A 23093-nucleotide genomic window follows, 5' to 3' on the forward strand; every position below is an offset into this window, starting at 1 on the left:
ACTTTACATAAAATTCTGTGTTTGTACTGGCAAAATTTAGGAAAGGATACAAGTAAATGGTGATTCTAAATATCACAGTACAGTTTACATTCAAACATCAGTCACATTTGACCTCTGATCAGTTTTACATTTCACAACAACTGAAGGTGTGTTATATCTTTAAATAAAGTATTTTTAAATAGAAAGAAAATGAGCTGCCTAGTTAGTCAGAATATACTATAGTATGTAGTATTATATAATAAGCTCAAGTCAAATCAATACGATCAGTCATTACCTACTCTTACACTACAAACTTTGTAACGTATGTGTTAAATGAACAACAACAAAACCCCCAAAATGAATATACACAAAATACAATACTATTCCTTTAAAAAAACACTTCCCAGAGAGTGCCCTGCTTTGGTGGAGGTTTGTGCTCCTGGAGTGCTTCTTGTCAAATAAAGTATTACCTACATGCTAAAACTGAGGGGTGTCCTAGTTTTGGAGAAAATTGACCACCTTCACTTCATTATTAACCTATAATGACATTATTATTACAGAGGCATAATGCCAATGAGTCAACGATGCAAAAAATAAATATAATAAAAGTACAACAAGGTACCACATATTTGGATAAAGCTACCATAAGTAGTAGTCTTCAGAACAAGCTATGTGCAGAAATGGGGTGGGGGCGAGTTTCATCCGCTTTGACTTGTGACCCCTTCAAATTAAGCAGTCTGTCATGTGATAGAGCAGTTTCACCAACAGTCTTTTCATTCATCCCAGACTGTGATTTTAAGGATTATAATGACTTCAGCTGAACTGTACTCACAGTTTAAACACTGATTCTTTCCCTGTGGGCTCAAATTGTGGTCAAAAATATTTTTTGATCAGTTTTGTACTTACAAAACTGCAGTAAGTACTGCAATTCTGTTCTCTGATTGGATAGTTAAATTTGTGACTGATATGACATTGATCAGCTGAAAGGAAGAAAAATCGGGTCAAAATTCGTACTTGTAAGTTAAAACTTGAGTTTCACACGTATTTTTTTTCCCTTTGTATCTGTAACCAGATCTTAACAAAAAGAATTTGTAACTTGTGTAAATATTTTTACACACCCAAATCTTTTCTACGCACACACAAATTCTTTTTACACACACACAAATTCTTATCTACAGATGCACATATATACACATTCTGATTTAAAAGTACAAAATATTTATGACCACAATTTGATCCCATACTTTCCTCAGCTGATGTATTTCTGAGAGCAATTGTGCAAAGACTTTGAGTATGTTTTTCCATTTCCTGGATCCAGACTTTTAAACCCCTCTACCCACTAATCAATATCTGATATCGGGCTATTTTTTCATCATAAAACCTTTTTAAAGTTCTCCAGGCTACTTGTACAATTCATGTACAATTGCATTCATGACTTCATAAATTGTGACCACCAACACCATTGAGACATTTCTGATGATGCCTCAAAAAACATCCCTCTAAAGATGGTCAGGTACAAGAGCTGGAAGAAAAATAAGTGCAAAGAAAAACTTTGAAAGACCTTCAGAAAGCCTGGAGAACAATTGCTTAGACCAAAAAAATTATAAGCAAAATATAAAGAAATAAAGGGTGGGTCAGGACTTTGCACAACTTTTGTGTTGTAGTTCTATCAGTTAATCAGATATAATTACTTTTATCAATCCGAAAAGGCACAAAAATTTAACAAAGAATCAAAATATAGTTGTTAGTAGATATTTGGAAATTATTCAATTTATATATTTATTTTTGAGGATTTGGTTTTGCACTGTTCTACATTTAACTCTCCATCCTTCAGCAATAATATGAAATGTTTCCCCCACAAAAGAGCAGCTTTATTTTTGTACGTTTTAATGAAACATTAAAAATGGCATTAACTCACCCAATGATTTATTAGTCACACAGTGCACTGAAAATACTGGTTTTCCATATTGTAACTGCAAAAATGCATTGAAGTTATTAAAATTAAATCAGTGGCACGTCCACTGTTATTCCATAAAACACAGCAGCATTTGAAATTAATTGAAACAACAAACATGTGATGTTAATCTTTATGATTGTAATCAACCACCATTAGGTTTTCATGTATTTTAGTAGTGTCATCATGCATTGAGACAGATTAGAAGGTTCAGTTACATTTAGAGAGAAGCTATCATCCTTTCACTTATTTTCTGTCACATATACCTCATTACTGTTCAGGTTAAACTGGTTTTAAATAATGAGGTTATTGTATGTACAAGAGGTTCCCTTCAGGCTGTTCTAAACACTCAAATTCAGACTTTATTTTCTACTCTTGGCTTTGCCTAATGTCAAAGATTGGGGACTTCCCTAATTCATCTCTGGCACTTAGGAACCAACCACCTAATGCTTAAGCTTTGAGTTTGTGAGGGGCACCCAATCAGAAGAAAGTTGGCTTGGAGGAAGAGGAGTTCATATGCCTCGTTTCAGACTGTGAATGAACTAAGGACCCAGCTCAAGATAAATAAGGATTATCTTGGATTTTGAGTCATGCAAAGCTCCTCTAGAAGAGTAGAGGAGTGAAAGTTTGGACCTGGAAATGAGCATAATAGGTCCAATTTACAGTAAAAGCACTATCTCAGTATGATTTCAGTTAGCAGCTATCGTTCTAATGCAGTATACTGATGCTTTACTCTCAATTGTTGTAGGTTTTAATCTTGTGAATAGCGTAAGGGCTGGAGTCTCTGTGTGGCCAAATGTCTCCATTGGGCAGATCCCTAGTCTGTTCCTCCCCCCACTCAACCATCTCTACTGTTAAAGTGGGTGGACTGAAGATGTCAGTTGTCCGGTAGGATTGTGTGAGGCGGCGGAAAGAAGATGTGTCAGAGACATCCTCTTCAAAGAGGTCCTCCATGAGCTCCTTGCGTCGTCTGCGAGATGCTTTCAGCTCATCATTCAGGTCAGAAACCAGATCTTTAACGTCTTTCACAAGTGTGGAGCGAACACCAAACAGGCAGAGCAGGAACACGAGACCAGCACAGATGCCGGAGACAAAGTAGAGAGCAACTCGCTCTGGGAGACCTGGAAGAGAGATGTGTGAGGAAATTAAAAATTTGCCAACATAAGCCACAAGTGTCCACTCAGCTCATCTTTCTCAAATTGCTTTAGAAAACACTATTAATACAAGGTGTGACCTTTCAAAGAAACCAGTAAATTCATTTCATGTGAGTAATGTATCAAAATCAATTTGCAAGTGCTCCTATTTCAGTTCAAATATCCAAATAATTTTATCGATATTTTCTTTCTATTTAAATTAATATTGTTATAAACTGATATAGCTGAAAAATCTTCCTGGGCAGTGCAGTATTGTAAAAACAAAGACACAGCATTGGCTCTGGATTAGGATCATCCCTGCAAAAACCATATATGATTATTTATCTTAGTCAGAGTACATAATGGCTAATATTTGTATTTTCCACCAGCAGGTTAATGTATGATCCAAGGGAACAAACATAACTGTTTTTTTTTTTATATGTCCAAATATAACATGTCATAATAAACTGAAAGGAAAGAAATAGACTGAAATTAGGAAAAGTTATTTTTAAATATAATAAGCTAATAATTATATGAAAATGGAAATGATACAGAAATATGTACGCAAATTTTAGATTACTACTTATCAGCACAGACAAGTGGCTGGCACACTGATAAGCAGAGGCTGGCTGGAGCCTTCCTGTGTGGAATTTGCATGTCCTTGCTGTGCCTGTGTGGATTCTCTCCAGCAGTACAAACACATGCATATCAGGTTAACTGGTGAGTGTAAATTGGCTGTGGACGTGAGGTAAATGAATTGCATAAAGTGAGCAGAATAAAGAGTAAATGTGGATTGTGGTTTAAAGGGGCCAGTAAAGAGTACATAAGTGCTATATGAATGTCAGTCCAGTATCATACCTCTCTATCTGTAACGGCTGAGATATATGTCAGCCCCTGCAACACTAGGCTAGATAAGCAACTGAGAAAATAGACAGGTGGTATATAAGGGCTTCCAGTTACTCTAAATCAAATTTAAAAACAATACGTTTCATTTTATTCAGCACCTCTTCTAATTTTTCCATGTCGTTTTGGAGCTCAGTATCTCGACTGTGTCCACCAACGTGCTTGAACACCGACATTTCTATATATGTGGCTGTAGCCTGACATCCACAGGCATCAGTACACATACCCAGTATTTTGTCAAAGATCTCCAGAGAGTTGGTTAAGAACACATTTTGAGGCCTGTAGGTGGGGCCAGTGTACCATCCACCTGCAGGCGAGAGGGTTCTGGGCTCAATAGCCAGTCAAAGTCTGCTGCATGCAATGAAACCTGTGAACGTTCGTTTTCACACTCACCGTGTGTGTAATCTGAGATCATGAAAGGATCTGTTGGACCTTGACCCACATCTTCTAGGAGATATCTGGGGACTAAAGAGGAAATGAAACACTGTCACAATACGCAGCTGTATGCAAATACAGAAAATATACTATGCATCTACATCCAAGCCAAAAAAAAGAGTAGGTGTAGATTTGTCACTTACCACAAGTGAAGGACACCCGCAGGTGTTTCCTGGTGCCGGGGAAGCACGGGTCCCCAAAGGTTCGAGTATCGGCTATTAGTGAACAGTTTGCTCTGCTGTGACACCTGCGTGACACTTTCCTCAGGGCCGCCGGAGACAAACACTCTGAAATAATTTAATATAAATGAAACCAATGATTGTAACGAAGAAGACAACAGTAACATTTTATTGTTAAAGAAAAGCTGTTTCTCTAAAACCTGAGCACCTAGAAATTAATGAATATGAATAAATAATTCCTATTTATATGAATGATTAAATACAGTACAGTAGTAATTCTCCATCATGTCTATACAGGACTTTAGCTCCACTTTTTTGCCACTAGATGGCACTTGAGCCCCCTGCTGTTGCAGACCCATGTCAGCCTTTGATCCAGGTTCCTGAGGACAGTGAGGACTGCCGTGCAGCAGGTGTCCAAATGAGGCAGAGTAGATTGCGATGACAGTCTCATTTTTACACATCAGCCTCAAACGCTCATTTTCACACACCAGTCGTGTGCGGTGGTGCTCTGAAAAACAGATGAAATGGCACATTTTGAAGAACATCTAAAAGTTGACAAGAACTTTCTGTAGCTGTTTTAAGAAAATCTGATGGCTGAAAGCATTCATTGTTATTATTTCAAAAGTTTACAACCTTGTTTGACAGCTGTTTAGAGAGCTATGTAAATGACTCAAGCTACCCTGCATTTCTTTATATTTTGCTTTCAAGCCAGTTTTTTTTTTCCAAAGTAGTCTTGAGCAACAGTTCTCCAGGTTCTCTGAAGGTCTTTGGACATTAGCTGCTTTTTCACTCATTTTCTAAGCATTCCTTATACCCACTCTTTTTGAGACGATGGCTTTTGTTTGTTTGTTTTTGTCTTTTAAGCTACTTAACACTAATCTATGAGCTATGGACATCAGATGAACAGTATCTGAAAGTCATGTCTTAAGAAATAGGGAAAAATCCAGGAAAGACGTGACCCTGGCCTGACCCAGTAATAAGGAAGGGAAACACGTTAAAAAGGCTGTTACTATATGTTAGACATTTATTATTTATTTATTATTCCTCCTGTTCAAGCTGATTATTGCAAATCCAGTCATAACCTATTATAGAAGAGGTAATTTAATGCGACAATATATGTCAAAGTGCATATGAAGTTGATGTGAGACTATAAGAGTCACTAGTGGACTGATTGTGTGGCTTTGTTTAAAAGCTACAATCACAATTTTAGAAGACTCCCACTTAATTTTATGTAACTCAGACTTTATATGCACTTCAGTTTGGAATGCAAATGTTTCAATGTACAGTTTTGTGTTTTATGTGTGACTGCCCGTTTTTTTTAAAACACCCCCAAAAAATGTAAGTTCCTTTTTATGTTTTGCTTAACAGGCCTGAAACCAGAGGCTGACTGAGGAAGAATATTACAGAAACTCTAAATGATACCAAGTTCAGTTCCTCTTTTCTAAGTTACCGTTATATTTATTACGTTTTAGATGTCTGTGAGCATACAAAAGACATAAATAAGATATTTTAAACTAATAATAATTTCAAGACGATTACTTAATTATAGAAAAAATGAAAAAAAAAAGATTTTATTTACCAGCTTTATATGCTAATAGATTTTTTTAATTAAGAACTTTACTGTGCAGCTCTTTTTTTCAAGCCAAGGCCCCTCTTATTGATAGTTTTCTGCACACCTTTTATTATGCACAAATTATGTGATGGAGTCTTTCTTTGTCAGTTAGCTAACATAAATTTAAAAGTCATGTGTTCGCTAGTGGTGAAGTGACTGGACTGTCCAGCTCAGTAGTGCACCTGGTCTGCACTTGTAGGAGACTAGGAGGTACTTGGTGGTGAGGGGACAGGGATCCTGGCCAAACACCGGACTTAAGACGGGAATGTGGCACGACCGCCGATCCTGACACTCTGACAGCACTTTCTACAAGCACAGGAAAATCCATGTGGACCACTGTTATCTTCAACAGGAGTCGCCCATAAGAGCATTTGATTAAGGCAGATTATGCAGTGAGTTCACAGTTTATGTCAATGTTGCTATGTGTACCTCGATAGCAACTGAGGAAGTGCACTCTGTGTCCTCCTCCGCAGTTGTGTTTGTGCTTGCAGGAGGACATAAATGCTGACTGGGAACACGGCGTCCATAGAAGGCTGATAGGATGGCCACAGACGTCCTGGAGGGACACTTGATGATGAGAATTTCTCCTTCACAAGCATGAGCCGTGTGGTTTTTCAGAATGCTGTGAAGATACACTGAAAGATAAAAAGAGCTGATGATGTCTATTTTATCATTTCAAACACATCTTACACCTCATTTATAGTCGCGTGCATAAGTCTTGAGCCCCCTTTATTTCTTTATATTTTACTAGAAAAATGGGAATTAAGTATATAAAGCAAAAGCAGAGATTACACAAATATAACAAGCTTGAAAGTCAATATTTAGTGCCACAACCTTTCTTCATTCAACACAGTCTGAACTCTCTTAGGCAGACTTTCTTGTAATATCTCTAAATCGTCTTCAGGAACAGTTTTCCAGGCTTCTTGAAGGAAAATTTGATTCATCATTCCACTTTCAGTTCCTGTATAGCGTCATATACGCCAGCCTTTTCTTCCTGTTTCCCTTTCTTAAGAATTACTTCTTGTCTGCCGCCTTTCCATTATGACCATTTCTGATGAGGCATCAGTGAACAGTAGATGGATCAGCTAAAGGGCCACATGCATCTCTCAGCTCCTGCGTCAAATCTTTGCTGAATTATTCTCTGATTCTTCAGGAAATGTCTTTCAGACACATTTTGTCTGCTGCTGATAGTTTTTAAGACCTGACACTTCTTCTTTTGTCCTCTGCTTTTCCAGTTTTCTCTTTTTTAAGGGCGCGCTCCACACTGTCTATCAACGTAAAATCCTATTTTAATCCCGTCAAACCGTATAATCATTTAGATTCAGTTAAAAAAATGGGAATAATTCATGTGCTTTCGTGACATGCGGCTCAAAGTACCTCAAGATACAATTTGAAATAGTTTTCTTGCTAAGTTCTCTGTTATGTGTAGACACAACACTGGTTCATCCCTTGAGCTGGGTGAAATTTTTAAGCTTGAATAATTCAAAAGTCAATGTTAAGTAGCTTAACAAGCGAAAAACATTTCTCAGAAAGCCTGGATGAAAGAGAAAGAAATAAAGGGTCTTCTTTCTGTTGTTAACCAACTAATAAAGACTGGATGACTCAGTTACCTTTACTCATGCACAATTTGCGACCCTTTCATTGTCAACAAGTCAACAGTTTGACTTATTTAGAGCTTTTTTTTTAGCCCCTACAACAGCTCAGTCCCCTGTCGACAGGGTGGTGTCCGACTCACTGGGTGTAGCTCGCCAAGACAATTTTTGGACTATGACCACACATATAAACATCATCAGCAACAGCGCATAGACACTGAAGTGAAATCTCCCCTCCCATGTGTGTTTCCTGTACTGTATTGTGCTAGTGTGTACGTGCAGTATATCTCGCCTTGTGAAGATTTATAATGCAAATTTTTATTATGTATTAAGACTTAAGTTATGTTTAGGGTCAAGTTTAAGGCTAGTTTATTTATTAGTTACGGTTACATCTCTAGGACATGAATATAAGTCAATGTTTTGTTCTGTGACATGATGGAAACCGTGTGTGTGTGTGTGTGTGTGTGTGTGTGTGTGTGTGTGTGTGCTCCACAGAGGCGTTTTAAAGCTTTAGGGAACAAACGAGACACAGTACCAGGCACTCACTCACAATGAGCTATTATTAGACACACACACACACACACACACACACACACACACACACACACACACACACACACACAAACAAAAGATCTCTGCTGTGATCAGATATAGAGATGCACATGCAAACAGAACAGTGTCTGAGACAAAAGCTACCTTTGGCTGTGTCTGAACATACAGTACCAATGTTTCCATAATGTCAGTAGTGACACAGTCCAAATAGGAAAACAGCTCAGATGATAAACACAGGTCAGCTGTAGTTTATTTATTGCTATGGGAGTATCTGGTTGTATTGAGTGGATATCCAAGTTCAGGATCTGTTCTGCAGCCTCTTCACCCTGATTCTGGTCTCTCCGCGAGATTATGACAAGCTGCTTATGAAGCAGGATGTGGAAATCTGTTAGGAAATGTCATTGTGAAGCTTCTTTATGCAGCTGAAAAGCAACGCATCAGCATTTTGAGTCCGCTATTGATTTCAAAACCAAGAGACTTACGAGAGAAATCAGGAGCCGAACGTGCTGTGTGCATCTTCAGAGCCAGGAGGAGAGGCAGGAGACAAAAAGAGCGGCAGAAACTCCAAGACGCTGTCATTGTGAATATCCTGCAACAGACCCTGCAACAGGGTTTGTGTGGTAATAGGCTGTTTGTGCGATTGACTGCCTGTGAGAGAGCAGTCAGTAGGTCAATGATGCCATTGTGTTTACAAGAAACAGCTGGCCCTGCTGAGCAATAAACTAGAATTACTGCCAAGCATTTATGTGGTTCTATCGCTCATCAGTCAAGTTTACATCCATGTCTAACCAGACTTGACCTTTGACCTGCTGCATATGAAATTTCATCACTTTATCCTGTTATCCTACCACACATTTGTGCAAAACATTTTGTCATCATTTACGCATGAATTCTTGAGTTAGGGCCAAAAATATGTATTTGTGTGGTCCTGCTGACGTTTGACTTTGTTTGACTTTGACTTAGTTCATCCCTGAGATCAAGTGGCTGTTTGCGCCAGATTTTGCTTTCCTGAGATATTAAGTTCATGCGAATGGGACTGACAGACAAGGTATAAAAGGTTAAAATAGCCAAATGACCTGTCCATAAAGGAATCCATCTGCAGCAACATGGCAAGCAGACACCATAGAAAGTCACATGGACATGTATTTGTTTTTTTCTAAATCCAACAGAGGCTGGCTCCTCTGGTTAATCAAAGATATCCAATTATATAGAGATCTGTAACAACGTGACCTGAATTTACACTTGCTTTATGACCTCAGTAAACAATTTCCAAATGTACTTTAATCAATACTTTTTAACGTTATATGTGAAACATGTTCTTTTGGTAAATTTTGTAAACATGTCCAAATCAAGCATAAAGTAGGATATGCCTTGTTACAACTGTTATTGAGAAGTTGTCCTCATGTCCCCTGTTTCAGATCCACCTCTCAATCATGAAGTCTGGTTTATTAAATAAAGAAGACGAGGATGAGAAATTAACTCCAGGCCTCAAAAAGGGAAGTCTGCAAACCACTGGGTAACAGCACACCATTTGACTGTGTCTTTATGTATTATATAGCACTAATTGTTGAACTTCATTGTTTTGATTCAGCCTTAGCTGATCAGTTTATGTAAAAGCAAAATTTTCAACAAGAAATCTTTAGATTTCAACTGCAAACTGAGCACAACTTGTAATTTTACTATTTTTGACTATCTCTGGCAACATGTAACTGGGATTAAAATATGCTGCTTCGTTTTGTGTGTTTACGTTAAAAACTTCATGCTTATTCCTAAACTTGAATAAGGAGATATTTTCTTCTTCTCGTGCTTTTGGTATGATGGTTTTCTATCTTTAAAAAAAACAGCTTGTCTCTGAACCATAAACAAAATGTGGAAACAACTATAAAACTGACTAACTGCCATTTGGGATTTTGAGGGGAGGGACAGTACATGTTGCAACAGTTTCCTGATATTTTTTCTGTGTGCAACATAAGCTTGCCGGTCATTTTTCGAAAAGATCTGTATATAAGCATGTTGGTATCCCACCCATCTTGCCAAGAAGTTGTTGTCCGGGAATTAGTTTCATCGTGTCGCCCACTTAAAATGTTATTGAAATTTAGGCCTATGAATGTCTGAAGTTCACAGATCAAAACGTTCCTCTTGTGTAAAAGAGGGAGTCTGGAATCCACCACAGAGCAGCAGAGTTTACAGGATAACAGTTTGACCTTTTGTGTGGCTGCGTGTGTGTGTGTGTGTTTGTAATGGCAAAATCCAGTTCAACTTTCTTGGATTCGGTGTCCACATTGAGAGCTCTGTTCATAGAGATAAGGCACTTTTTCCCCCCCATTTCCATTTGCTGTGTGTGTGTCCAGTGGAGATATGTGTATTTATCTCCAGGAGATAGGGCTTTCCTGGGAAGTGGAAGATCATTAGTAAGCTATGCACGCTCCCGGGATACTTTGGAAAACTCTCCTGTTGAATACCCCAGCTGGCAGGGCTGAATCAGTTGGTTTCAGTTTACTATAATGGCTGTGATTTTAACCTTAATTTCCCTTTTACTCATCCCCTCTTTCTCAACACGGTGTCGTCATGGCAACCAAACACAACACAAAATACCCATGAAATCAGCCCATGCTGACCTCAAGACGTTATCGATAACTGCAGTCGCCCGTGAGAGCGAATCTATTGAATTTCTTAATAAAACACCAGCGCTTTGTCACACAGGTTTCAATGGACACACCCTCTGTCACAGCAAATGCTATAATAAAGACTGACCACTGAAAAGCAGTTTAATCATGTGAGTAAATGAGAGAGGCACTCCCACCGTGCTGCAGTAAAATTCCACTCACCTCCCAGAGGTGGTGATTATTTTTTAGAGGATGTGTTATGAGTGAGCAGAAATGGACATCAGATTTCCAAACACTTGGAAAGTAACCTCCATGACTCCGAAGACATTTAAAAAGAAAAAGGAGGAGGACTTTTTCTCCATGATCTCTCTCCTTTTGAGTTATATTTCCTGTGGCGATGGGGTGTTATTTGCCAGATTTCCGGGATTTGTTGGTAGTTTCATTGTGATGGGTTTGTTTCCATGCTCGCGCTCTGTGATGCAAATTCCTCAAATCCTCTCGAGCAGATAAATGAGAATGGGGCACAAAGCCTTCTTTTTCAATTCCTTGTGGTACATTTCACAATCTCGCCAGTGTTGTTTGTTTCTTTAAGGAACTCTACACCGCAGCATGGGGATTTTGTCATAAAACTTCCCTTTCCCCTAATTACTGTAAATGATGCCATATTACAATAAACACCGGACTGCCCCTCCACTCCTGTCTCCACTTCTTAAGCACAAACTATCACTTTCAGTCTTTAATTGACCAAGAGACCTCCTACTTAAAATATGGCAAGCATATACAGTATTCAGCTGAAAAATTTCATGATATTTGATATTCTTTTAGCGCTAAAATTCAAAATCTTAAAGTATTTTAATATTCTTTATTTCCAAACACCACTATTCGAGCAGTGTAAGTTGGCCCTTTTTATGCCCTTATTTTATTATTGAGGGGGATTCCCACAACCACAGCTCGTTACTCAGAACATCCTCAGAATACCCCCAAAGTATCACATCATTTTTTAAAGAAGAGGGCAAAGCCCATTCAGACCTTATACGTTTAGCTAAAAACGCACTACAGTCATTGGTTGTAGAAATTCAACTATGACGCAACCTCAAAGCCACAGGAGATCATTCCTATCTGTGGCCATCAAACGTTATAACTGCTCCTTACCTACAACTATTTTCACTTAGTCTGCAATATCTTGTCTGTACTGTACATAATATTGCTTTAACTTTAATATTTAATTCTAATTTAACATTGCAATTTGAGTGACTTATTAGTACTCATTTTTTAATATAGAGTCTACTTTACTTTCCATGTTTATATTTTATGCGAGCATCTGTAACAAAACTGTTTCCCTCTCAGTCTGAACTTGTGAAGGTATAGAAATGACAATGTAAGGCTACATTAGTCAAACTTTTGCTAAAATATTATTAGAAAAACAAAGTGAACAGGTGGAAGTAAAGGTAGTGACTAAACTGACTTTCTCTGTTCTCCTAATTTGCTTTTTGGGGTTGAATTTTTATTCTATTACTGGTTTTTGTGCCCTGTAAAGAAAACAGGCACAGTGAAAACAGTAAATTGAGTGTTGTTGAGTCCAGAGTTCACGGTAACGCTAACATCTTTGTGAAGTCGGATTTTGAACTCATTTGTAACACGTTCATAGTGATAGTACTAACAAGCTTTTCAGCAGCTGTTCGCTTTACAGTATTCACAATCTTACTTTAATAGCTTAGATTAGCACAGTACGTTCAGCTGAGACTGATAGGAACGACATTATAAAGATAAAAAAGCTGACCTGAAACACCCGAAAGGAGAACAAAACATCAGGACTGTCCAGTCAGTGTTTCACAGATCATATTCATCCCTACAGGCCACTATACTGTTCAGTGACCATATTAACTCTATCTTATCTCTCACAGTGTGTTCATATATTACTGCTGCATGCCATTAACATTAGTCCACTCTCTCCCATAGTTTGTATTTTGTCCCAGTGTCTCTATCCTCTCCCCTTTCCTTTCCTTTTTCTTCTCCTTCGACTCACTCTTTACCAGGTCATTGCAGGTTCCTGCTCCTCCCTGATCCTGGCACTATTTCTGTTAAAAGGGAGCTCTTCCTCCGCTGTCGCCAAATGCTTGATCAAAGGGATCTTCTCAACATTCGTCTTTTCCCTCTAATATCGCAGGTCTTTACCTTACAGCAGGGGAGGGCAATTAAGTTTCCAAAGGGGTCACATAGGGGTCACTGAGAAATAACAGCTAAAAGTCCATTTAAGTTACAGTGTTAAGCACCTTGATGTGATAAAAAAGCTGTACCTGCTTGGTTCCTAATCAGAAGGATACAGATATAATACAAATGATTAAACATTAATGAACTCCAGCTTTTGTTTTGTTTGCTAATACTATTGTTTTTGAAAAAATGTGCAGAGTAAATGTTGAGCACTGAAGAAGACAAATATTGATAAAGCCTCCACATAGAGGAACAGCACATATACTGAAAGCCATTTTTGAGGGGATGTAGCTCCAACAAAAAGTCACTTGTATTATTTTATCATTTGTTGTGTTTTTCTAAAATGTGGATTGTTATTTGGTTTTGTTTGTTCTTGTTTAAAATAAAATCATATATTTGTGAAAAGTAGAATGTAAAATATTTTCATTATGGCACACAGTGGAGTAGAATACAGTAAAGTACCACATAAATATCCACACAAAGGTAAATTGCTCCATTATTTACTACTATCTGTCTGCTGCTGGTTCAGTCAGCCATCTATATGTTGTATAAAAACTGGTTTCAAGCATATTTACATGTTATTAATGACTAAAGCAAACATTTCATACTTTCTGTCTCACTACTGCCCTTTAAAACACAGTGGATGTCTTCCATTAAACGAATTCTTTTATCTTAAATGCTGTTGGAATGAGGAGCTCTCATGAATTGCGCTCATTTGTGTGAGTCACCCTGTGTTATCATTTCCTGTGTATTGCAATGTGCAGAAGAGCTATTTTAAGCTCTCTCCTCATAGAGCTAGGCTCTGGGTATATAAGTGTGGGGCATGTACCCCGCCCATTACTCGGATCCGCCCTCTCCCCCTAACTTGTAAAATATGTTCAGAGCGATAGCCTCCAAGAAGCCCTCAGACAAACACAGGCAGCCCTGAGGTGTGAGACTTCCCCAGGACCACAGAAAGCACGTGAAACCAGAGGAGAGTGCCTCTACGACAGCACCACACTCAGCTTCCTCTCTTCAGCTTTGTGGATTTTTGCAACTGCTGACTTCGGGGGAAATTTTAATAGGAGCACTTGGACTTTTTAAATAAAACAGAACAAAAACTTTTGGGGGATAAAATGGCACTTCGACAGAGCTCTGATAAGGAGCCAAGCATCGAGCTGTTCATCAAGGTCAGTCCTTTCATGTCCATTTTAAACCTGTCAAAACAATCTTCTGAAGAAAAGGGGCACTCTGACAAAGGCTTGCTGCTCATTTATGAGTGTTGTCAAACAACAGTGGTCCACAATTATTGCCATAGAGGCAGCAACAATCAGAGGGCAGCTCTATTTTTGATTGGTGCTGTCCCCAGATACCATACGCTGCAGATGTTGGGGTGTTTGTATCCTCGGTGTGGGCCATAGCTGGTTTCTTATCAGAGACACTCTCCAACTTATCAGAGCACACCCAGAAGGAGCAAGAAGCATATGGAGACTGGCCTCAAGCCTGGACAGACACACCCACCTTAGTTACGCACACATTCAAATACAGTCATCTATCTAAAAGTAAAATAAAAGTTTCTCATTTTCTTTTTTCTCACTTCTTTTTTTCTTCTGATTTTTTTTCCTGATTTAGTTAGTTGAGGCACAAGTGCAGAGAAACTGTGTATTCTGAAATATGCAATAAGGCAGCTCAATAGCAAAAACAAAATAAGGCAGTATAGAGTGGTAGACGTGCCATATTTCAGCCACTTAAACGTGCAGCTTCTTGCCAGATGTTGGATGAAAAGTTAAGTAACACTCTCGTGTGGAGCTGGAGCCAGCAGATAATCCAGTCATCTTAGCATAAAGACTGTAATAACTGTCCAAAAAGTAGCAGAAAAATACCTCTAAAGAGCACTTATGAGTTATATCTCATTACTTAATATAATGAAGAATGTAAACAAAGTCTAAAATGGCATGTTGTCGTTGATGAGACTTGATAAGAGCCCAGAATATAAACCTGCTTAAAGCTACAAGTGATATTTTTTACAATTTTTGCACAAATTCAAACAAATGGAAACATCAGCTGACCGCTGATCTTTCTGGAAGTGAAGTTACCACGTGTTACCATAGACAGGATAAAGATGGAAGCAGCGTGATGTCACATGTTGGATTGTGAAGTCCTGTTTTAAAGATACGAGATGAACTCCTTTGCAGTCGGCATCTTGCCGCTTTGATACTGAACGTGGCACACGCTCACTGATCAGTGAGTTTAATCTTCCTTTCTGACACTTAGAATGAATTTAACATTTTATCCAGTACAGCCTGAAAGCCCATAAGCTCATCAGGAGTGTTTACACAGGTCCCCAGAGAAGGCTATTGTAACCACATATATTGCTCCCTGGTGGCCTTTAAAAAGAACTTTGTTCAGACCCAAAGGCTACATCCATCTTTAAAACTTTATCTTTTATCTTCACATCTTTATCACTCCTGTCAGTCCAGTTGCTGCAGTGGTTTTGAAAACCCCCAAATATTCACTCAAAACAGCCAATATGAGTAGGACGAACACAACCGACAGCTGGAATCAAGTTACAGTATTTCAAAACTTACCAAGAAGTCATCTGATTTCTCTCACTTTCTCTTAGCGCTCTCCTTTTTCTCTTTCTCTTTTAAAAGAGAAGTCAATTTAAACCTCAGGCTGACAGAATCTGTAGCAATGAGTGTGTGCTCTATTTGAGATTGTCAGTGATATCTAGAGAATCTCGACTGATAGGAGCTCCCTAAATGTTCACATAAGTTAATGTGGATTTGCCGTAATTTGTGTCTAACAACACAAATTCATATCAGTTGCTTTGTATTCGGTGTGAAGAGGCGAATACACATCTAGCTAGCAGTGATTATAAGCTAAGCTACGCCAACTAGCTTTCTTCAGGTTTACCACACAGACTTGAGAGTGTCATCAATTTTCTCATTTAAGCAAATCATTTCCAGACATTTCACACTGTTATTTAACATATGGTCAATATGTGGTGGACCTTTAAACTTCTCTGCGTTGGTGTCGGTTGTTTTTCCGCTACAACACAATGCCAGGGTTTCCCCTCCTCCACATAGGAAATCGACTGTGTGTATCCCAGACGCACCTTCTCAGCTCCAAAATAACTTTATTAATCTGCAGATGAGATCATAGAGAAAAAGTGAAGTCACTTAAACAGAACATTTTGGACTCATGGGATATTTATTTCTTGTATTTTTCAGGCTGGACATGACGGTGAAAACGTGGGGAACTGCCCTTTCTGTCAGAGGCTCTTCATGGTGCTGTGGCTCAAAGGAGTGAAGTTTACAGTGACCACTGTTGATATGAGGAAGTAAGCACTGCTCCAGTGGAAAAAAACACTTCCTGAGCATCTGGTCGTGGGGACTTTCACACAAAACTCAATTATGCGGAAAGCGAGGGAGAAATTGAGAACCTTTTTGTGTGTGTGTGTGTGTGTGTGTGTGTGTGTGTATGTCAGTAATCTAATCCAATTGAACGCCTATTGACGTTTTACTCGCTCCGTTCTGTAGAAGTTTGAGGCAGGAGCGTACAAAGACCTCTGTGTCACTTTCAAACAATCACCTCCTTTAATTGAGGCTTTATTGCGTGAATTTCTCAGGGCCACTACGTGCCAAACAAACATGGTTTGGAAACTTTGAAAGGATACAGATAATTAAGTGATTCAGAGCGCACACAAAACAGGCCTTTAAAAAGGCAGCCCCTCCCATCACTGTGTATTTTCATAACTAAACTAATAGCCAGTGTTGACTCATTAATTTAGAGTACAATATTTGATTCTGACAGTCTTGATAAACTACTATTTTGGTATGCTTAAGAGAACTCAAATTCTCTCCTCTCCTTTGTTCATCAATCTGTGTCATCTCCAGGAAGCCAGCTGAGCTCAAAGACCTGGCCCCTGGGACTAACCCTCCTTTCCTCCTCTACAACGGCACCCTCAAAACAGACTTCATCAAAATTGAAGAGTTTCTCGAACAAACGCTGGCCCCTCCCAGGTACCGTCACGCTTAATCATTACATAAACATCTTATGATGTTGATGACGGTTCACTGAACCGATGCGCTCTTTTCTGCTCTCGATTTGCAGGTATCCTCATCTCAGCCCGGTAAACAAAGAGTCCTTTGATGTGGGAGCGGACATCTTTGCAAAGTTCTCCGCTTTTATCAAAAACAGCCCAAATAACGCCTGTAAGTTAGATTTAATAGACATGCAGCATTGATACAATATTGCTATGTTGCAGAGTATTGAACTGCATTTGTGTTTGCATATTGGTTCAAGTCAAGTCAGTATAGTTAAAATGAGCTTTTTCTCATTACACTCACTCTAAACTTTTTTCCCAACATATTTTCAATTTTTCTACAACAGAAGAAACAAATAAAAAACCAGACGCACACCCACAAAGCAAACAAAAGAAAAAAGCTCCTCCAAATCAAAACATGGAAACGTGACAGTCCACATACACCAAGATGAAGCTTTCATAAAGAGAAAAATCCTAAAACCTCTATTTGGATCAAACCTCTGGACAATTAAATTCCTTTACAAACTTCAAAACATGTTCAAAAACCTGTTGAAATATATTTTGTTTTACATAAACTATTATATGTACTAAAATATTCAGCCCCCTTTTTTATTTGCTGCTGTGAAGGATTAACCACATTGACCTGACGTTGTCATCATGTATAAAGATTGTGCATCTCAGCATCAGCAAGATTCACCCCAAATGTGCTAAAATATGAGACATGCTAACCGAGTTTTTGCACGTTAGATAGAAGTTTAATGCAAAGTAGGTTGGAACTACATAAATTACAGTAGTGGTGTCACTGGTACCAAGGACAATATTTCCCTCAAATGCATAAAACTGCATAAAATTGAAGCTCTCACATAAAGTACAGGTGCCTGGTAACTGCTTTTAAACGCAGCTCTCGTGTCTGACCAGCAGTGCTTAAAACACACCATGAAACCTGTCTCTGTGTTTCTGACAGTACAAGAGAAAAACCTGCTGCGGGAGTTCAAGCGTCTGGATGACTACCTGAACAGCCCCCTCCCCGAGGAGATCGACCACAATTCAGTGGAAACCATCGCCGTCTCCAACAGGAAGTTCCTGGACGGCGACAGACTCACCTTAGCTGACTGCAACCTGCTGCCCAAACTGCACGTTATCAGGGTGAGACATCTGTGCACTAATGGCTGAAAGGAAACAGAGGTGGAAGGAAGGAAAAAATCATCTGATCATCTAAAGTGGATCAGAAGAATCCCTGTGTGAACAGATAGCTGGACACTTTGTTATCCTTATTTAATCCTGATTATTATAATTTAAACTGCAAAATACAGTAAAATAAACTACCTCAGATGGAAACTCAATAGTTTTCCTGATCTTCTCACTTTAATAAATGCTAAATCTCTGTTCATGAGTGTGTTTGACTGCAAACTTCTCCCAGACCATCAGTTGTGCAACCAGACTTGGCACACTTCTGCTTCTGAACTACTGAAGGTTTTCGCCTATGTCAAATATTATGCTATGATTATATTGCCTAGCAACCACCTAGCAACTGGCTAAAGTGACCTGCTTTTAGCATTTATGTGCCTGTAACACTGTTTAAAAGCATCCTCGTTGATATTTTGTCTTAGTAACCTAAAGGAATAGTACATGACCCATGTGTTAGGTTTACTTTCATACATCACTAAACATCTAACAGTCGTGAAATTTGTCTTCTTTTATCTTGAAGGCCTGAACCTATGATGCGAACTACTAAACTTTGAATGAGATAAGTGCTTGTTTTAACCGATCCCTGGACTTCCTAAAACACTTTCCTCTCCACTTATTTATTTTAGGTTTCTGCCAAAAAGTACTGCAACTTTGAGATTCCAGCCCATTTCACAGGCGTGTGGAGATACCTTAAAAACGCTGACGAGAGAGACGAGTTCAAACAGACGTGCCCGGCCGACATTGAAATTGAGAAGGCTTACCTGAGCGTGGCCAACAAGAGGAAATAAACATCTCACTCCTTTGTTCTGTGTTTTTTTTTTTTTTATCAATTGTAACCATGTGTGTAGAGATGGTGATCTGTAGAGGGCACTGCAAACTTCAAAAATAAACTGTGGCAGTGAACCAGACACCCTAAAATCCTCAAGCTCATATAGCTTTAGAGCTCCAAGACATGCCAAAGTCAAATGTTTTGGCATTTACTGTTTATCCAGGTCACTCACAGACAAAAAAAGGCCATATGTGCAATTGATTGTTGATTTATATTTAGTAGAGTTTTGTTTATAGTGTAAATATCAATATTTTTTGCATTTTACAATCAAAACAGCCACATAGAAATATGTATGATTGTGTTAGTGTGAGCAATGGCTGCGTAAACAGTTCATTTTTATGTAAAACACTCCTGTATATCTTACTGTGTACAAATACAGTTTCACTGAATTGTCACACACTGTCACACTAATGAAAATAAATACCACATTTCTTTGTCATAATCTGGTTTCTGTCATTCATTTGAACTTTCACGGGTAAAACCAGGGAACGCGAAACGGCATTTCTGATATTCAAGTTTATTTTCAGCCACAAAAAAAACCTTTTACAGCTTCAAAAATATATCTTCTGTTGATCCGGTGCAGACGATGAATATACCACGTGGTGGGAAACAAAACTGGTGATGAAGAGGGAGAGCGCTTCAAACCAGGCCGTGCTGAAACCACATCGTACTTGCTGTCTCTGAGCTCTAGTTGGTCACACAGTATTTCCAGAAACATGCTGTCGGGGACATCAAAGAGAGAAAAAAAGATGTTACTCGCATCTTTTATTTGTCAGTTTTTTCCCTTCAAGGTGTTTTTCTTGTTTTTCTAGACTAACTGAACATATCTGAGCTTTGTAATTGCATTAATATCTTATATATACTCTACTTACTCCTCTGTAGTGTAGTGCACATGTTTACAGGATAAAATATTATCTTAAATATTCACAGGGAGGTTACAGATACAATACAAATACTGAACACTGTTTTGTTTAATGCAAGGGGACCTTTATTTGTTTGTTGTTTTACTCAGTTACTATTTCAGTAATAAGTTAAGATGATATTTCACATCAGGGACATTTCCAGTGATACAGCAGCGAAGAGATAGCATGCAAACAAAAAATCTGATAATGTTAAAGTTTGAAATTTGCATGTTATCTACTGGTGCACTGTATTTAAACTATGTAGCATCATAGTTATTGCATATTTAAATATAACATTTCAGAAAGCTGTATGTTGGTATTTGGCTTTAGAAGGTTCACTGTGATATCTTTTAGACATTCTTTTTCCTGGTGGTTTTTAGTGAATATGTATGGATGTTTACAATAAAGCCAATTCAAGTCAATGTCAAGATGAGATTTCTTTTTCATTGTCTCAGGTAGAAATCTTCCCTTCAGCAGCACTCATCACGACAAAACTCTCCATTTTAATTTCCATGCATATATCCTGAATGATTATATACAGGGGATGTTCAGATATCATTCTGGGTCTTACTTATAGATTATTTTATAACATGGGATTTCCAGAATCACTTTATCGCTTTATCCAATATTTGGATTTTGGTTCTGAAGAAATTATGCAAGTGAGTCCAAATGTAGATAGAGAAAGTATAACTTGCGTATGTTAGAAAGATCATTTGTTTACCTGGCAGCAGAATTTTCATTGCAAATTCAACTCATACAACCCACATCTTCAGTCTCAGCTGACTGCTGGTTTCACTCACTTTATAAACAGTAAAGTTGTAAAATAAGCAAAATCAGCAGCTTTACATTCATTTTCTCATTGATGATTTGCAAACTGTTGTGGCTTAAACTGATTAATGATCACGAGCACTTTTCACAGAGAATTTCAAACACTGACTGACACACTGAGAAAGTAAGAATCATCACTATAGAGGCAGGAGACGCTACGGTCTTTTATGACCATAGTGTACTGTCTATAAGGCTGGTGAAACCTGCAGTCAGCTGAGGTTGAACAAATCATCTAGATTAGTGCAAAGTCTAGATATAGTCAAATATAAAATCAGCCTGGTAACAATCAACCCACTGAACGGCTTTAGCAAATATGAAGGAAGACATAAAGTTTTGGAGATTTATAGCTTTACCTTTTTGCCTTTGCCTTCTATTAAACACCATAGTAGTAGCAGTAGAAATAATATTAATATTCCTAATGCGTGTAATCCTCTGGAGGAGTTTCATGGCAATGTCTATTAGTGAAATGTTTTAACCTTTCTACCTGTACTGTTTCACCTTAATAAAAAATGTCTTTATATCATGCAAAAGCTATGCTACATGTGTTATAAAAGGTGTTAAATGCTTAAAGCTTATACATCTGTCATTGTTTACAGTGTAAATAATTAATCTTAGCTTGTGTTAAAAACTCCATCCCAGAAATTAAACATCCTTTTTCACTCGATCGTTGCGTTTCGGTGGCCGAGCAGGTGTGGCATGTGAGTCACGCACCTCTTTTGTTCGTTTTCGGGAGGCTCTGCTCTGATCTGAGGAAACCCTGTGACCGAAGCTTCTCAGCGGCAGCCAATTTCAGTACAACTTCTTTCAGCTCCTCGACCTAAAAATAAGCAAAATGATGATTTAGATGCAGACCCTGCGTTCACAGGGACACTGTTTTCACTGGCATAAACTCGCCTTTACCCACACATTCAGAATACTCTTTTTATTTTATGATACTTTGAGCTTCTCATTGTTTCAACATTTCTGCATCTTTCACTTGTTTTTGTGAAAGACTTCTCTGTCTATGTCTTATTAGTGTACAAATGTGCAGATGATCAAACTCACCATGTTTGCAAACTTATCCTGCTGTGCTGAATCTTTCACCCCTGAAACGAGTTATAAAATTTAGAGTTGTACAATCTGCTTTCACCACAAAATTTGATGATTTTTTTCCTGTTTACGTGCAAATTTATGTTTTTTTTCTAACCTTTATTCCATGAGTCCCTCCCTCCATTGTGATGCACCAGTAGGGGATAAATATTATTCACATCTCTCTGTTCGCCTTCTGCAGCATTGGTGCCGTCCTCCACTTCTGAAACTAGTTTCTGAATGAAATCTGTTCAGATGAAACATATTTCTCATTCATTTTTCCGTTTTTTTTTTTATCACACATCTCATTGATAAGTTACAATGTGACTGTCCAAGTGTTGGGTGACAAGAGATCAGGTCAAGAGATTTAAAAATGGCACGAAGAAATCAGTAGGAGAAATATAACCTGAAAAGAAGAAAACAGTTTTAAAAGTGTCTTACCTGTCTGTGGCTCCAGGTTGGACTCAGGGTAAAGGGGGAGAGCGCGTGTCCATGTTGCTGAACAAATCACAGCTACAAGGTAAAACAGAGCTGCAGAAAGCATGGTGTCTCTGTGTTGATGACCAGATCTGGACTCATCTCCCTTTACTCGACCGAGAACTTCACTTATATATTCACAGGGCCCATCCATCACGACCTGATCGATGCACTATCATCTCACCCAGCCTCCTTCTTAATGGTCTTGACGCGATGGATCAGGCGTCATAGACACAATTTAGGGGACCCTGTCAATTCATCTGAAGCCTATCTGCGCTTGTACAGAGCAGCCAAACAAATGTTTACTCTCCGACAATAATCAGAGGCTGTCCAGAGACGCCGTGATGGCACCCTTTCTACGTGATGGGCTGCCTGAACGTGTCATTGCTCATGTCTGAGATCACTGGGCTGGTGGAAGTGTGTCACTGAAGGTTTCTGAGTCACTTTGTGAGGACATCAGTTATGACTGAGGTCAATACTTATAAATAATACTTATACAATACAATATACAAAATACTTGACTTATAAACCATAATACAAGTTATACATGTGTCATTGTTTTTGTCATCCCTGTACAGACATCAGACCAGCTGTTTCAGTTTTAATTTCCAAATGAGT

The 23093-nt window shown here is 38.5% G+C and overlaps 3 protein-coding genes and 1 long non-coding RNA gene across 6 annotated transcripts in view; 2 read left to right on the forward strand and 2 right to left on the reverse strand.

Moving 5' to 3' along the window:
* Nucleotides 1-10048, forward strand: part of LOC143413118 (uncharacterized) — an 11640-nt gene extending 1592 nt beyond the window's left edge. For both annotated transcript variants that reach the window (XR_013093701.1, XR_013093702.1), the window contains exons 2-3: nucleotides 2682-2932; nucleotides 9758-10048. This is a non-coding gene — a long non-coding RNA (uncharacterized LOC143413118). The remainder of the gene's footprint in view (nucleotides 1-2681; nucleotides 2933-9757) is intronic.
* On the reverse strand, nucleotides 1651-8978 carry si:ch73-335m24.2 (protein eva-1 homolog C). Of its 2 annotated transcripts, XM_004545747.6 has the most exons (8): nucleotides 8822-8978; nucleotides 6625-6830; nucleotides 6378-6501; nucleotides 4939-5091; nucleotides 4548-4691; nucleotides 4363-4434; nucleotides 4196-4276; nucleotides 1651-3054 (listed from the first exon to the last, which is right to left on the reverse strand). In XM_004545747.6, exons 1-8 carry the CDS (start codon nucleotides 8916-8918, stop codon nucleotides 2669-2671), a joined length of 1263 nt encoding a protein of 420 aa, XP_004545804.1. In that variant the 5' UTR covers nucleotides 8919-8978; the 3' UTR covers nucleotides 1651-2668. The 2 variants fall into 2 exon arrangements, with proteins under 2 accessions (XP_004545804.1, XP_012773141.1); XM_012917687.5 differs by lacking the exon at nucleotides 4196-4276 and having other exon boundaries at nucleotides 8822-8976.
* Nucleotides 10049-14007: 3959 nt separating the features above from the next.
* On the forward strand, nucleotides 14008-19642 carry clic2 (chloride intracellular channel 2). The gene is made up of 6 exons (XM_004545750.4): nucleotides 14008-14325; nucleotides 16369-16478; nucleotides 17035-17160; nucleotides 17252-17352; nucleotides 18148-18329; nucleotides 18998-19642. Exons 1-6 carry the CDS (start codon nucleotides 14272-14274, stop codon nucleotides 19157-19159), a joined length of 735 nt encoding a protein of 244 aa, XP_004545807.1. The 5' UTR covers nucleotides 14008-14271; the 3' UTR covers nucleotides 19160-19642.
* A 49-nt stretch (nucleotides 19643-19691) lies between these two features.
* Nucleotides 19692-22798, reverse strand: urp1 (urotensin-related peptide 1). The gene is made up of 5 exons (XM_076875525.1): nucleotides 22440-22798; nucleotides 22117-22245; nucleotides 21975-22015; nucleotides 21642-21747; nucleotides 19692-19919 (listed from the first exon to the last, which is right to left on the reverse strand). Exons 1-5 carry the CDS (start codon nucleotides 22627-22629, stop codon nucleotides 19888-19890), a joined length of 498 nt encoding a protein of 165 aa, XP_076731640.1. The 5' UTR covers nucleotides 22630-22798; the 3' UTR covers nucleotides 19692-19887.
* Between the last annotated feature and the right edge of the window lie 295 nt (nucleotides 22799-23093).

The sequence above is a fragment of the Maylandia zebra genome, linkage group LG2, assembly GCF_041146795.1.
Source record: "Maylandia zebra isolate NMK-2024a linkage group LG2, Mzebra_GT3a, whole genome shotgun sequence".
Lineage (NCBI taxonomy): Eukaryota > Metazoa > Chordata > Actinopteri > Cichliformes > Cichlidae > Maylandia > Maylandia zebra.

Coding starts and splice junctions, on each gene's coding strand:
- clic2 (XM_004545750.4), top strand. CDS start 14,272: ATGGCACTTCGACAGAGCTCTGATAAGGAGCCAAGCATCGAGCTGTTC. Junction 14,326..16,368: donor GCATCGAGCTGTTCATCAAG/GTCAGTCCTTTC, acceptor TGTATTTTTCAG/GCTGGACATGACGGTGAAAA. Junction 17,353..18,147: donor AAACAGCCCAAATAACGCCT/GTAAGTTAGATT, acceptor TGTTTCTGACAG/TACAAGAGAAAAACCTGCTG.
- si:ch73-335m24.2 (XM_004545747.6), bottom strand. CDS start 8,918: ATGACAGCGTCTTGGAGTTTCTGCCGCTCTTTTTGTCTCCTGCCTCTC. Junction 6,831..8,821: donor TTCGGCTCCTGATTTCTCTC/GTAAGTCTCTTG, acceptor TTTATCTTTCAG/TGTATCTTCACAGCATTCTG. Junction 6,502..6,624: donor CTTCCTCAGTTGCTATCGAG/GTACACATAGCA, acceptor CTGTGCTTGTAG/AAAGTGCTGTCAGAGTGTCA.
- urp1 (XM_076875525.1), bottom strand. CDS start 22,629: ATGGATGGGCCCTGTGAATATATAAGTGAAGTTCTCGGTCGAGTAAAG. Junction 22,246..22,439: donor CAACCTGGAGCCACAGACAG/GTAAGACACTTT, acceptor TCATCTGAACAG/ATTTCATTCAGAAACTAGTT. Junction 22,016..22,116: donor GAGGGACTCATGGAATAAAG/GTTAGAAAAAAA, acceptor AACTCGTTTCAG/GGGTGAAAGATTCAGCACAG.